This window comes from Bos mutus, chromosome 6, assembly GCF_027580195.1.
Source record: "Bos mutus isolate GX-2022 chromosome 6, NWIPB_WYAK_1.1, whole genome shotgun sequence".
NCBI classification, from domain to species: domain Eukaryota; kingdom Metazoa; phylum Chordata; class Mammalia; order Artiodactyla; family Bovidae; genus Bos; species Bos mutus.
In genome coordinates, this window is record NC_091622.1 from 31,554,031 (window position 1) to 31,570,223 (window position 16,193).

Here is a 16,193-nt window from a genome sequence, read left to right on the forward strand (position 1 = left end):
ATCAGTATATCAGCCAAATACAGAAATATTGAAAAAATAAAATAGATAAGGATAAAGGCATTTATTAGAAAGATGGACTATCTAAGAAGCATACATTGTCAGGTTGAAAATAGTAAACTGTTCTTGGTACTTAGGCAGTAGAAGACTGAGTGGGTTCATGGGATATAATCAATTCTTTACTTACTGATAAATGATTATAAGCAAAAGGATTACTTATTTTATATTATTCCAGAAATGAATCATTTTGTCCAGTATATTTTAAGTATTATAAAAAGAAAAGGTTTCTGCCAATTAGAAATGTCCAGTATCCATTTATAAGATAGTATCCTTGAGAATACAGTGAGTTCTCTCTTGCTTGGAGGATTCTGGCAGGGAAACAATGCTACCAATCAAAGATGTTGAAGAAGATATCTACTAAAGTTTCTTGCTTCCAGATGCCTTATCTAGGAACAAAACTGGCTGCATCAGAAACATCAGGAGAGGTGTTAACATTTAGTGCCCACCTTGCAAAAATTCTGATTTCAGATGTCAATGATGGACCTGAGGTGGTATGACGATTAAGAAGTTCTTCCAGTCATTCTGGTCTATTATCAAATCTGGGTTCCAGGTGTCCACTACACTCAATTCTAACCCTTTGTCCCTGACACCATAATCAATAAGTGATCACAATTTAATTCTGATACTTCATTTGAAATTATAAGTAAATCTATTTTTTTCCTTTTTTTTAGTTTTCAGATATCTAATAGGTTGTTATGGCTTCTAATTTTTATAGTTTACTTACAATAAATAAATAGAACTTACATGTATAGTTCAAAGATTTATTGTGTTGCACTTGAAACAAAAAATTGAATATCTCTGGTACCACAGAAGGTTATCATGTGTCCTTTTTCAGACTGTCCACTCCTGGCCCAGAGATGCAACCACTTTCTGACTGGATCACCAAGATTAGTTTTGTATGTTACCAGAATTCATATAAATGGAATACTATAGCATATACTTCTTTTCTTTCAGGCTTATTTCACTCAAATTTTTATTGTTGAATATTTCAATGGTTCATTTCTTCTTATTGCTGAATAGTATTCCATTGTAGGAACATTCCATAATTCCTTGAACCATTTTCAAAATTATGGACATTTAAGTTGTTTCTAGGTTTGGACTTCATGAATAATGCTAATATAAGGATTTTTATATACGATTTCGCAAAGATATACATTCACATTTATCTTGGTAAATACCTGGAAGTGACATGGGTAAGTCACGTGGTGGACGAATATTTAAATTTGTAATGAATTGCCAAAGGGTTCCATAAGCGCCTGTACATTTTTACATCCAACTCTGTAGAGGGTTTCAGTTTGCCACATTCTTTCCCATGTGTAGTAATGGCCTTCAGTCAGTCTAGTGGGTACTGATTAGTATCTTATTTTAATTGGCATATACCTGTGGACTAAAAACGTTCAGCACTTCTTGTGTTTATTGGCCGTTTATATATCTTCTTATATGAATTCTTTGAACAAACTTTTGCACACTTTTGGTTATTATATCTGTGTTGGTCTCATATTTTTGCTTTGTAGTTTTGTTTGTTTAATTCTCTAAGCCTTTTATATAGTCTATGTATTTGCATAAGTTTTTCAGGTATATGTATTGAAGTTTACTCCCCAGTTTACAGTTTGCCTAATTATTTTCTTAATGGTGTCTAATATGAACAGAAAGCTTTAATTAAGATAAAGCTCGTGTTGCTTGCTGTGCCCCAAGTATTAAAGTCCTCTCCCTCTAATTCAGGAGCTTAGTGTTTTCTGCTAGCGTACCTATAATTGAGGCAGGCTAACTTATTTAGCTTGCAAGTAGGCTAAAATCTCAGGGCTTCTCCAGTGGCTCAGTGGTAAAATATCCACCTATTATGTAGGAGATGAGGGGTCCGATCCCTGAGTTGGGAAGATCCTCTGGAGAAGGGATGGCATCCCACTCCAGTTTTCTTGCCTGGAGAATCCCATGAACTGAGGAGTCTTGTGGACTACAGTCTGTAGGATCGCAAAGAGTCAGACAGGACAGAAGCAATTGAGCACACATGCATGCACGCACGCACGCAGGGCGAAAATCTCAGATCCTTCACAGTTCTTCACTGTATCACATTACAGCCCCAGCTGTAAGCAATCTGCGGACTATAGTTTTTCAACTGGAAGTATTACACTCTCAAGCAGATTTGGCCTAAGGAGGAGAACAGTTATTATATAGGCAAGCAGCTATTTCTGTTGAGAAGTCAGCCTACTTTGACTCAATGACTGTCCTGTTTCCAAATTTACAATGATAAACAAACCTCCTGAACTGATATGCAGTATTTTTTCTTGAATGGTATTAATATGCTAAAGGTCAGCAGGCTTAAAGTCACTTACTGTATCTCTTTAATGAAAATGGTTCTACACATTTTCATTTGTAAATGCTTAAGAAATTTGTGTCAGAAATTAATCTTATTATTTCTATAGCATCAAAAGAGTCCAGTAGTTGAAAGCGGAAGAGACACTATCAGTGCTTGAATTCAGGCTTTGGGGACTTAGTTTCAAGTCACCTGACTTCTTACTACCTCAGCTTTTTTCATCTGTAATATCATTACCATCATCATCATCATCATCATCATCATCATCTACTGCATAGAGCTGCTGTGAGAATTAAATGAACACATAAAGCATTTAGAACAGAGCCTGGATATCAATAAATGTTCTCTATAAATAGATTATCCCCTTGTTATATTCTGGTGTGATAGTTCACTGCAATCTCTTCATACTCATACATGGTTAGGAGTACATGCTCTGGTCAGACTTTAAACTCAGTATTGATGCTTCTTAGGTATATTTCATAAACAAGTTACCCATTGGTTGTTTCTGTTTTCCAATTTTTAAAATTGTGATAATCCTATAATCTACTTCATAGAGCTATTGAGAAAATTCAGTGATATAATGCAAAATATTTATTCTAGTGCCTGGCCAATAAAAATCCTCAGAGATACTATTTTTAATATTTTTATTTCTATAAGATTTGTTCACACTGTCTATTGGAGTTGCTGTTTCTCAAACACTGTGAAAGTTAGGTAGGATTCTGAGAGGCAATAATCAAGATCCAAGTCTACCCATGAAGCCTTCTTTGATCACTGCTGCCTAAATTAAACACTATCTTCAGCACTCAGTTTATATCATTTATGACACAACTTACTATTTTCTCTATTAAGAGACTATTCTAAATATTTTATCTTTTAATTATGTTTCTTAAAGGTTAAGACTAAATTCTGTAAAATTTTTAATGTGATGTTTTGTATTTTCACTAAACAAGGGAACAATGAATATTTCTTGAATGACACATTTTTAAAAGTTCAACACTTCTTTCCAAGTATTTAAAAAAAATATCTTGAGTCAATTCATTCAAATAAACTTTCACATTTTTATTTCTCTTTCCATCCATTTTTTTTTTTAAGTTGCTCAGTCATGTCCAACTCTTTGTGACCCCATCGACTATACAGTCTATGGAATTCTCCAGGCCAGAATACTGGAGTGGGTAGCCTTTCTCTTCTCCAGGGAATCTTCCCAACTCAGGTTTCAAACCCAGGACTCCTACAATGCAAGCAGGTTCTTTACCAGCTGAGACAAGGGAAGCCCAAGAATACTTGATCTTCCCAACCCAGGAATCAAACCTGGGTCTTCATCCATTTACTTAGTCAAAGATTTGAATTTTCTCTGTTAAGGAATTTATAGTGTACTGTTACACTGGGCTCATACTCATAAGTTCAGTTCAGTTCATTCACTAAGTCATGTCTTACTCTTTGCGACCCCATGGAATGCAACAAGTCAGACCACCCTGTTGAATCACCAACTTCTGGAGTTTACTCAAACGCATGTCCATTGGGTCTGTGATGCCATATAACCATCTCATCCTCTGTCGTCCCCTTCTCCTCCCACCTTCAATCTTTCCCAGCATCAGGGTCTTTTCCAATGAATCAGTTCTCTGCATCAGGTGGCCAAAGCATTGGAGTTTCAGCTTCAGCATCAGTCTTTCCAATGAATATTCAGGACTGATTTCCTTTAGGATTGACTGGTTGGATCTCCTTGCAGTCCAAGGGACTCTCAAGAGTCTTCTCCAACACCACAGTGCAAAAGTATCAATTCTTTGGCACTCAGCTTTCTTTATAGACCAACTCTCACACCTGTACATGACTACTGAAAAAACCATAGCCTTGACTAGATGGACCTGTGTTGGCAAAGTAATATCTCTGCTTTTTAATATGCTGTCTAGGTTGGCCATAACTTTCCTTGCAAGGAGTAAGCATCTTTTAATTTCATGGCTACAGTCACCATCTGCAGTGATTTCGAAGCCCCCCAAATAAAGTCTGTCACTGTTTCCAGTGTTTGCTCATCTATTTGCTATGAAGTGATGGGACCAGATGCCATGATCCTAGTTTTCTGAATGTTGAGCTTTAAGCCAACTTAAATCATAATTTAAGCTCAAAATCACAATTAACTGCGTTTGAAAAAAGTGTTCCTCTAATAAACTGGATAAGAAATATAATCTTTTTCTTTAAGTATATTTTTCTAAGCAAAATACATCTTCAATAACATTTGGCTTCAGCAGGTTGCCTGATTCCATCCATGGATGATACTTAATCCATTCCTTAATGAAAGTAACTCCTGATAACCAAGATAAAAGTCAAGTATAATTCTAATGTTTGAACTTAAAATGAGGACTATGGTGAATGGCAAGAGTGAATATCGACATTCTAGGAATCAGTGAACTGAAATGGACTAGAATGGGTGAATTTAATCCACATGACCATTATATCTACTACTGCGGGCAGGAATCCCTCAGAAGAAATGGAATGGCCATCATGGTCAACAAAAGAGTCCGATATGCAGTACTTGGATGCGATCTCAAAAACGACAGAATGATCTCTGTTCGTCTCCAAGGCAAACCATTCAATATCACAGTAATCCAAGTCTATGCCCCAACCAGTAATGCTGAAGAAGCTGAAGTTGAACGGTTCTATGAACCTACAAGACCTTTTAGAACTCACACCCAAAAAAGATGTCCTTTTCATTATAGGGGACTGGAATGCAAAAGTAGGAAGTCAAGAAACACCTGGAGTAACAGGCAAATTTGGCCTTGGAATACGGAATGAAGCAGGGCAAAGACTAATAGAGTTTTGCCAAGAAAATGCACTGGTCATAACAAACACCCTCTTCTAAGAACACAAGAGAAGACTCTACACATGGACATCACCGGATGGTCAACACCAAAATCAGATTGATTATATTCTTTGCAGCCAAAGATGGAGAAGCTCCATACAGTCAGCAAAAACAAGACCAGGAGCTGACTGTGGCTCGGACCATGAACTCCTTATTGCCAAATTCAGACTTAAATTGAGAAAGTAGGGAAAACCACTAGACCATTCAGGTATGACCTAAATCAAATCCCTTATGATTATACAGTGGAAGTGAGAAATAGATTTAAGGGCCTAGATCTGATAGATAGAGTGCCTGATGAACTATGGAATGAGGTTCGTGACATTGTACAGGAGACAGGGATCAAGACCATCCCCATGGAAAATAAATGCAAAAAAGCAAAATGGCTGTCTGGGGAGGCCTTACAAATAGCTGTGAAAAGAAGAGAAGTGAAAAGCAAAGGAGAAAAGGAAAGATATGAAGATCTGAATGCAGAGTTCCAAAGAATAGCAAGAAGAGATAAGAAAGCCTTCTTCAGCAATCAATGCAAAGAAATAGAGGAAAACAACAGAATGGGAAAGACTAGGGATCTCTTCAAGAAAATCAGAGATATCAAAGGAACATTTCATGCAAAGATGAGCTCAATAAAGGACAGAAATGGTATGGACCTAACAGAAGCAGAAGATATTAAGAAGAGATGGCAAGAATACACAGAAGAACTGTACAAAAAAGATCTTCATGACCCAGATAATCACGATGGTGTGACCACTCACCAAGAGCCAGACATCCTGGAATGTGAAGTCAAGTGGGCCTTAGAAAGCATCACTACGAACAAAGCTAGTGGAGGTAATGGAATTCCAGTTGAGCTATTCCAAATCCTGAAAGATGATGCTGTGAAAGTGCTTCACTCAATATGCCAGCAAATTTGGAAAACTCAGCAGTGGCCACAGGACTGGAAAACCTCAGTTTTCATTCCAATCCCAAAGAAAGGCAATGCCAAAGAATGCTCAAATTACTGCACAATTGCACTCATCTCACACGCTAGTAAAGTAATGCTCAAAATTCTCCAAGCCAGGCTTCAGCAATATGTGAACCGTGAACTTCCTGATGTTCAAGCTGGTTTTAGAAAAGGCAGAGGAACCAGAGATCAAATTGCCAACATCCGCTGGATCATCGAAAAAGCAAGAGAGTTCCAGAAAAACATCTATTTCTGCTTTATTGACTATGCCAAAGCCTTTGACTGTGTGGATCACAATAAACTGTGGAAAATTCTCAAAGATATAGGAATACCAGACCACCTGATCTGCCTCTTGAGAAATCTATATGCAGGTCAGGAAGCAACAGTTAGAACTGGACATGGAACAATAGACTGGTTCCAAATAGGAAAAGGAGTACGTCAAGGCTGTATATTGTCACCCTGTTTATTTAACTTATATGCAGAGTACATCATGAGAAACACTGGACTGCAAGAAACACAAACTGGAATCAAGATTGCCGGGAGAAATATCAATAACCTCAGATATGCAGATGACACCACCCTTACGGCAGAAAGTGAAGAGGAACTCAAAAGCCTCTTGATAAAAGTGAAAGTGGAGAGTGAAAAAGTTGGCTTAAAGCTCAACATTCAGAAAACAAAGATCATGGCATCTGGTCCCACCACTTCATGAGAAATAGATGGGGAAACAGTGGAAACAGTGTCAGACTTTATTTTTCTGGGCTCCAAAATCACTACAGATGGTGACTGCAGCCATGAAATTAAAAGATGCTTACTCCTTGGAAGTAAGGTTATGACCAACCTAGATAGCACATTGAAAAGCAGAGACATTATTTTGCCAACAAAGTTTCGTCTAGTCAAGGCTATAATTTTTCCTGTGGTCATGTATGGATGTGAGATTTGGACTGTGAAGAAGGCTGAGCGCCGAAGAATTGATGCTTTTGAACTGTGGTGTTGGAGAAGACTCTTGAGAGTCCCTTGGACTGCAAGGAGATCCAAGCAGTCCATTCTGAAGGAGATCAGCCCTGGGATTTCTTTGGAAGGAATGATGCTAAAGCTGAAACTCCTCCGTACTTTGGCCACCTCATGTGAAGAGTTGACTCATTGGAAAAGACTCTGATGCTGGGAGGGATTGGGGGCAGGAGGAGAAGGGGACGACAGAGGATGAGATGGCTGGATGGCATCACTGACTCGATGGACGTGAGCCTCAGTGAACTCTGGGAGTTGGTGATGGACAGGGAGGCCTGGCGTGCTGCGATTCTTGGGGTCGCAAAGAGTTGGACACGACTGAGCAACTGATTTGATCTGATCTGATGATGAATGTATATGTAAATACATGTAGCCTTCTTCAAGATACAAGATATTTGGATAGCTTGATGTTTATTTTGGATTGTAGCCTAGTTCTTTACTAGCAAGATTTATTGTAAGTATCAAAGGAAAATTTTCTTTGAAGAAAAGTATTACTGGAAATGATTGTAAAGTACAATCAGGATATTTTTTCATGAATTATTAAATTAAAAAGTTAAAATAAAGTTTATCATCAGAATAAAGGAAAATGTTATCATTATTCCTAAAACAAACACTGGTTCTAACAGAGGATACAAATACTATGATTATAAGCATCTTATTTATTCAAAGGAAAGCAAAAGAAAAGAGAATGGGGAAATTCAAATGTATGGAAAGGAGTGTGTGACCATGAATTTAGTATACATTAAAAAAATTACTTATCAGTAATCAAAATGCCTTCTTTTATAAGAATTCCCTACGTGTAATCCATGTAGGACTTGGTAATAAGATAACAAGGAATTTTCTTTTCTCATGGATATTTGTAATCATACAGTAAAATTCTCATTTTAATTTGTAGAAACATCATCAAAAGTTATTTTTCTGTTCTTTATTTTACATACTATTTTGATAGGACTAACTAAGCAGTGTTTTCTCCTTTTAAATAAAGATTTAGAATTTAAAAATTCATTATTTCAAATTATGTTTGAGTAGAGGTCATGATAACCATTTGTCGTTATATATCCATTGATAATCTGACTAGAAAAAATTGACAAAGGGATACTCAGTATGTTGACAGTAGAGCTAGAGTTTACTATGTTCACTAAGTAATTCTACTAGTGACTAACAGATTTGTGTTCCATCCTTACTTTTACTAATGAGCCAATTATTTTTATTTCCTTTTTGTTTACTTTATTCATTTTAGTCTCTTGGTCTTCGTTCTGTGACCCCTAAGTAACATGAATTAAGCAACAAAATAAGGATTTCCGTCCTGGGGACAAAGGACTGTGCTTTTAGAGAGTCTCACAGACTTTTGGCTGAAGTCTACCCATCAAGTTTAATGGAACTCAGCTGCCCAAACCCCATGTGACCTTTGAATATTTAGGGCTAATGTAGCTGCCACTTGCTTTCCCTCCCTAGGAGTCCACAGGAGCTCAATTTGCTGCTTTCCAGCTTTCTGCCAACCTGTTTGTGCTTGGTTCTATTGATGTCACTTCCTGGCCACTCTTGTGTAACTGTTCTCTATGTTCAAAATGCTGAGCAGATTAGGGTAAGAAAACTCTCATTTTGAAATAGTTTTTCATTTGCAATGAAAATAAGTTGCACTTTAGATCATAAATCTTAACGTTTTAAAATAAAAACTGTAAAAACCAGGCCCATCCACACTGAAAGGAATTTTTTTTTCTGTCTCTTTCTTAAGGCAAATTTCTAAGGAAGCACATGTTTTACAGTATATATCCCTTATCAAAATCTGTTTATTTCTTCTCATTTGAACCTAGCAATCTCTACTCTCTTTCCTCTCTTCCTAATGACAAAAATAAGAGAGAAACTATATTTGAAAATCTCTGGGATTAGTCAGATAGAAAACAGGTAGATTTTTATTTGGGAAAAAAGTGTTTAAGCAAAAATAACATTATTTCATTATTTAATATTAAATGCGTGCTAAGCTACTTCAGTTGTGTCTGACTCTTTGTGATGCTATGGATGGTAGCCTGCCAGGCTCCTCTGGGATTCTCCAGGCAAGAATACTGGAGTGGCTTGCCATGCCCTCCTCCAGGGGATCTTCCTGACTCAGGGATCAAACCTGAGTCTCTTACGTCTCTTGCATTGGCAGGAAAGTTCTTTATACCTGGGAAGCCCTATTTTTGCTTACTTTGGTTAATGTAGCACAAGTAAAAATATTGAGACAAAGTATCTTCTTAAGATATAGTAAAATAATATAAGTAAAATGCCTTGTGTTTTACCTTGGAAAGTTAAATAAATTAAGTATCTTTATACTAAGCAGTATTTTTGTGAGAGTTCACATTGGAGATAATATGCTAGGATAAATAAAAGGCATTATAATTTCAATGACCCTCAAAGTGTTAAGTACTATGTAGATTCTAAAGTCTATACAAGAGCATAAGAAAAATACTTCAGATTATTTTTTAACTGAAAAATAGAAATATGTAATATTTTTAAGTGTTCTAGGATCTGTCCAAAATTATTCTTTTATTATTATATTTAGGTATAAATGCTTTTGAAAGAGGAAAAAATACAGCATTGTTTTCAATAACTTCCTATTATTTGAAAGATCAAAATATATGCAAAAGATTGAACCTGAGGTCTTAACAAACTTTTTGTCATTGTTGCCTGATTTGTAAGAACATGACAGGACATGAAAACCACAAATAATAATAACTTCTTCAAGTTTTTCAAGATTCAACAAAATTAACTGCCATATAAATACCAGCTGACAAAACTCATGCAAGTAACAAACACTTACCATACTCGCTATCATAGAATATAATGAACTTCTGCCAGGCATATTCCGTGACCACTCTCAGGATAACGTCATTTAAGTAGACAGGTGGCCGAACAGAGAGAGTGTAGTCATCATTCCTGTTGCTCCGGGTGAGTCCACAGCCACTCCTTGGGGTCCCAGCTGTGGAGCGCTGAATGAAGAGGTGGGGGATATGCATGGCATCTGCCAAAGACTGGAGGGATCCTGCTGATGTGCAGCCAATGGAGCTGACTAGGGCCAAGATGCCTTGATTCATAAGTTCACAGGCTGTAAGAAAGTACAGTAATATTCAAATGTCAATATAGGTTTCATGAGTTTTCTCTTTTACAAAGAATAGTAAATAAAGGTTACACAGTTATTATACAACTATGGAAATATATATATATTTAAAGAACATTCTACATGTGGATATCTTTCAATTATAAACTGCTATTGGGATTCAGATCAAGAATCCTATCCTAATTATTAACAGCTATCTTACTTCATATAAATTTCTTAGCTACTCTTCTTTTCAGTTTAATCGTCTATAAAGAAGACATTTAACCAGGAATCCTTCAGGATTATTGTGAAGGTCAGAGATAATTCAGTGTCTGATATTTGCCTCTCACGTGATAGGCATCCAATTAGTGACAGCTATGTGGTTTGGTCACTAAGTCGTGTCCTACTCTTGAAATCCCATGGACTGTATCCCTCCAGGCTCCTCTCTCCATGGGATTTATCTAGGCAACGTAACTGGAGTGGTTTCCCATTTCCTTCTCCAAGTGACAGTATATAATTATCAATGTATAATTCAAAGAAAAGGTAATTATTTATTGAATATGTAACACAAGGTTTTACAAAAGGAGATAATATGCAAACTGGTAAATAAATGAAGGGGGAGATGAAGAGTTTGAGGAAGGCACTTCTGGCCACAGAGAAGAGAGTCATTCTGATACCTAAAACTTTGATGACACTCGGCTTTCATATTAAACTTGGGAAATGAAACTGTTTTTGTTTTTTTCCTGTTTACAGAAAAGTCATAGTCAAACAAAATAATGCATTTCAGAAACTATTTCATTCTGGTTTCTAGCTGAAATTTTTCTAATTTCAACTACATGGTTTATGATCTGTTTTAGCTTCATTTTAACTACTGTGTGAATGCATATACTCTTACTTCAAAACATATTTAAAATGAGGACAAATATAAATTATAAATAAACATAAAGACATAGCATATATAGAAAAAAAGAGTTCAGAAGTGATATTTCAGAATGCCAATTTTTGAAGTCAAGAATTTAAAAACCAAAAGTAAATATAGACAGAATTAGGAAAAATTAATTCCACTGGAGAAGGTAAGACATCATAATTGTTCAAGTATTTATTCTAGATCTTATGCATTCTAGATATAACATTCTCAGGATTCAAACTTTTATTTTTTACATAATTCTTGAAAAATTCAAAGGAAAAGTTAGATGATAAGTAACTCCATGAAATAAACTGGCCATTTGGGGGGTGGTCCCAAGATGGCAGAGGAATAGGACGGGAAGACCACTTTCTCTCCCACAAATTCATCAAGAGCTCATTTGAATGCTGGGTAACTTCCACAAAACAACTGAATGCTGGTGGAGGACACCAGGCACCCAGAAAGGCAGCCCATTCTCTTCAAAAGGAGGGGTGTGATTACTGGCTTGATTGCTCTCTCCCCTTTTGACCCTCACTTTTCTCCACCAGGTCACCTCAATCTCCTCCCTCCCCCTTCTCTTCTCTACTTAACTCTGTGACTCTCTCTGGGTGTTCCAGACTGTGGAGAAAACTCAGGGAACTGATTACTGGCTAGATCAGTCTCTCCTCTTTTGACTCCCCCTCTTCTCCTCCTGGTCACCTCTCTCTCTCTCCTCCCTCTTCTCTTCTCCATGTAACTCTGTGAACCTCTCTGGGTGTCCCTTGCTGAGGAGAACTGTTTCACCATTAACCTAGATGTTTTGTCATTTGTGGTGTATGGATGGAAAAGTCTTGAGGCTACTGTAAGAATGAGACTGAAAGCCAGAGGCAGGAGGCTTAACTCCAAAACTTGAGAACATCAGAGAACTCTTGATTGTAGGGAACATTAATAGACAAGAGCTCACCCAAAAGCCTCCATGCCTACACTGAAACCAAGCTCCACCCAAGAGCCAACAAATTCTAGACAAAGACATACCATGCTAATTCTCCAGCAAAGCAGGAACACAGCCCTGAGCATTAAAAGACAGGCTGCCCAAAGCCAGTCAAACCCATAGACACCCCCAAACTCACTACTGAACACTTCACTGCACTTCAGAGAGAAGAGATCCAGCTCTACCCATCAGACCACAAATGCAAGCTCCCCTAATCGGGAAACCTTGACAAGCCACTCGTCCTACCCCACCCACAGGAAGCAGGCTCCACAATAAAGAGGAACCACAAACTTCCAGTCTACAAAAAGGGCACCCAACACAGCAATCTAAATAAAATGAAAAGGCAGAGAAATATTCAGAAGGTAAAGGAACATGATAAATGCCCACCAAACTAAACAAAACAGGAGGAGATAGGGAGTCTACCTGAAAAAGAATTCAGAATAATGATAGTAAAGATGATCCCAAATCTTGAAAACAAAATGGACTTACAGACAAATAGACTAGAGACAAGTATTGAGAAGATGAAAGAAATGTTTAATAAGGACCCAGAAGAAATAAAGAAGAGTCGATCAATAATGAATAATGAAATGACAGATCAAAAGCACTCTGGAGGGGGCCAACAGTAGAATACTGAAGCAGAAGATAGGATAAGTGAAGTGGAACATAGAATGGTGGAAATAAATGAAGCAGAGTGGAAAAAAGAAGAAAAAATATTAAAAGAAATGAGGACAACCTCAGAGACCTCCGAGACAATGTCAAATGCCCCAACATTTGAATCATAGGAGTCCCAGAAGAAGACAAAAAAAAAAAAAAGAAAAAAAAAGGGGGGCATGAGAAAATACTTGAGGAGATAATAGTTGAAAACTTGCCTAAAATGGGGAAGGAAATAGCCACTCAAGTCCAAGAAATCCAGAGAGGCCCAAACATGATGAACCCAAGGCAAAACACCCCAAGACACATATTAATCAAACTGATGAAGATCAAACTCAAAGAGCAGCAAGGGAAAAAAAACAAATAACACATGAGGGGATCCCCGTAAAAATAACAGCTGATCTTTCAATAGAAACTCTTTAGGCCAGAAGGGAATGACAGGACATATTTAAAGAGATAAAAGAGAAAAACATACAACCCAGATTACTGTACCCAGCAAGGATCTCATTCAAATATGAAGAATTCAAAAGCTTTACAGACAAGCAAAAGCTGAGAGAATTCAGCACCACCAAACCAGCTCTCCAACAAATGCTAAAGGATCTTCTCTAGACAGGAAACACAGAAGTTTGTTTCAAACCCAAACAACAAAGTAAATGGAAATGGGATCATACTTATCAATAATTACCTTAAATGTAAATGGGTCGAATGCCCCAACCAAAAGACAAAGACTGGTTGAATGGATACAAAAAACAAGACCCTTATATATGCTGTCTACAAGAGACCCACATCAAACCAGGGGACACATACAGACTGAAAGTGAAGGGCTGAAAAAAAAAGATATTTCATGCATATGGAGACCAAAAGAAAGCAGGAGTAGCAATACTCATATCAGATAAAATAGACTGAAATAAAGGCTGTGAAAAGAGACACAGAAAGACAGTACTTAATGGTCAAAGGATAAATCCAAGAAGAAGATACAACAATTGTAAATATATATGCACCCAACATAGGAGCACCTCAATACATAAGGCAAATGCTAACAAGTATGAAAGGGGAAATTAACAGTAACACAATAATAGTGGGGACTTTAATGCCCCACTCACACCTAGGGATAGATAAACCAAACAGAAAATTAGCAAGGAAACACAGACTTTAAATGATACAATGGACCAGTTAGACCTAATTGATATCTATAGGACATTTCACCTCCAAAACAATGAATTTCACCTATTTCTCAAGTGCACACAGAACATTCTCCAGGATAGATCACATCCTGGTTCATAAATCTAGCCTTGGTAAATTCAAAAAAAATGAAATCATTTCAAGCATCTTTTCTGATCACAATGTGGTAAGATTAGGTGACAACTACAGGAAAAAAACTATTAAAATACAAACATATGGAGGCTAAACAACACACTTCTGAATAACCAACAAACCATGGAAGAAATCAAAAAGGGAATCAAAATATTCATAGAAACAAATGAAGATGAAAATAGGACAACCCAAAAATCAGTAAAAGTTTAGGTTCCAAGAAAGTTTAACTCCAAGAAAGAAGAGAAAAAAATTAAACAAATAACCTAACTTTACTCCTAAAACAACTAGAAAAAGAAGAAATGAAGAACCCTAGGGTTAGTAGAAGGAAAGAAATCATAAAAATTAGAGCAGAAATAAGTGAAAAGGAACAAAAATATAAGTAAAAAAAAAAAAAAAAAAAAACAAGTGAAAAGGAAAAAAAAAGGAACAAAAAGCAAAAATCAACAAAACTAAAAGCTGGTTCTTTGAGAAGATAAATAAAATAGACAAACCATTAGCCAGACTCATCAAGAAAAAAACGGAGAAGAATCAAATCAAAAATTAGAAGTGAAAATGGAGAAAGCACAGCAAATAACACAGAAATACAAAGGATCAAAGAGACTACTATCAGCAACTATATGCCATAAAAGTGGAAAAATTGGAAGAGATGGACAGATTCCTTGACAAGTATAACTTCCAAAACTGAACCAGAAAGAACAGAAAATCTTAACAGACTCATCACAAGCATGGAAATCAAAACTGTAATCAAAAATCTTGCAACAAACAAAAACCCAGGACCAGATGGCTTCACAGGTGAATTCTACCAGAAATTTAGAGAAGAACTAACACCTATCCTACTCAAACTCTTCCTGAAAATTGCAGAGGGAGGTAAACTACCAAACTCATTCTATGAGGCCATTATCACCATAATACCAATACCAGACAAAGGTGCCACAAAAAAAAAGAAAACTACAGGCCAATATCACTGATGAACAGAGATGTAAAAATCCTTAACAAAATTCTAGCAAACAGAATCCAACAACATATTAATAAGATCATACATCATGACCAAGTGGGCTTCATCCCAGGGATGCAAGGATTCTTCAATATTTGCAAATCAATTAATGTGATACACCACATTAACAAATTGAAAGATAAAAACCATATGATTATCTCAACAGATGCAGAGAAAACCTTTGACAAACTTCAACATCCATATATGATAAAAACTCTGCAGAAAGCAGGCATAGAAGGAACATACCTCAACATAATAAAAGCCATATATGACAAACCCACAGCAAACATTATCCTCAATGGCAAAAAATTGAAAGCATTTTCCCTAAAGTCAGGAATAAGACAAGGGTGCCCACTCTCACCACTACTATTCAACATAGCTTTGGAAGTTTTAGCCACAGCAATCAGAGAAGAAAAAGAAATAAAAGGAATCCATATTGGAAAAGAAGAAGTAAAACTCTCACTGTTTGCAGATGACATGATCCTCTACATAGAAAACCTTAAAGACTCCACCAGAAAGTTACTAGAGTTATCAATGAATATAGTAAAGTTGCAGGACATAAAATTAATATACAGAAATCCCTTGCATTCCTATACACTAACAATGAGAAAACAAAAAGAGAAATTAAGGAAAATCCAATTCACCATTGTGATGAAAAGAATTAAGTACTTAGGAACGAATCTACCTAAAGAAACAAAGGACTTATATATAGAAAACTATAAAACACTGATGAAAGAAATCAAAGATGACACAAATAGATGGAAATATACAATGTTCATGAATTACAAGAATCAATATAGTGAAAAAGGGTATACTACCCAAAACAATCTACAGATTCAATGCTACCCCTTTCAAGCTACCTACAATATTTTTTGCAGAACTAGAACATATAATTTCACAGTTTGTAAAGAAATACAAAAAACATCGAAGATCAAAGCAATCTTGAGAAAGAAGAATGGAACTGGATGTATCAACCTTCCAGACTTCAGACTATACTACAAAGCTACAGTCATCAAGACAGTATGGCACTGGCACAAAGACAGAAATATAGGTCAATGGAAGAAAACAGAAAATAGATAAATTTTCTATTTATAAAAACATTTAAAAAATAGATAATTTA

At 36.4% G+C, this 16,193-nt stretch overlaps 1 protein-coding gene across 1 annotated transcript in view; it reads right to left on the reverse strand.

Annotated features, from left to right (window-relative positions):
* LOC102267443 (glutamate receptor ionotropic, delta-2) overlaps nucleotides 1–10,241 on the reverse strand; it is a 233,482-nt gene extending 223,241 nt beyond the window's left edge. The window contains exon 1 of the mRNA XM_070371886.1: nucleotides 9,965–10,241. Within this exon, the coding sequence (XP_070227987.1) occupies nucleotides 9,965–10,238 (274 nt within the window). The 5' untranslated portion in view covers nucleotides 10,239–10,241. The remainder of the gene's footprint in view (nucleotides 1–9,964) is intronic.
* Between the last annotated feature and the right edge of the window lie 5,952 nt (nucleotides 10,242–16,193).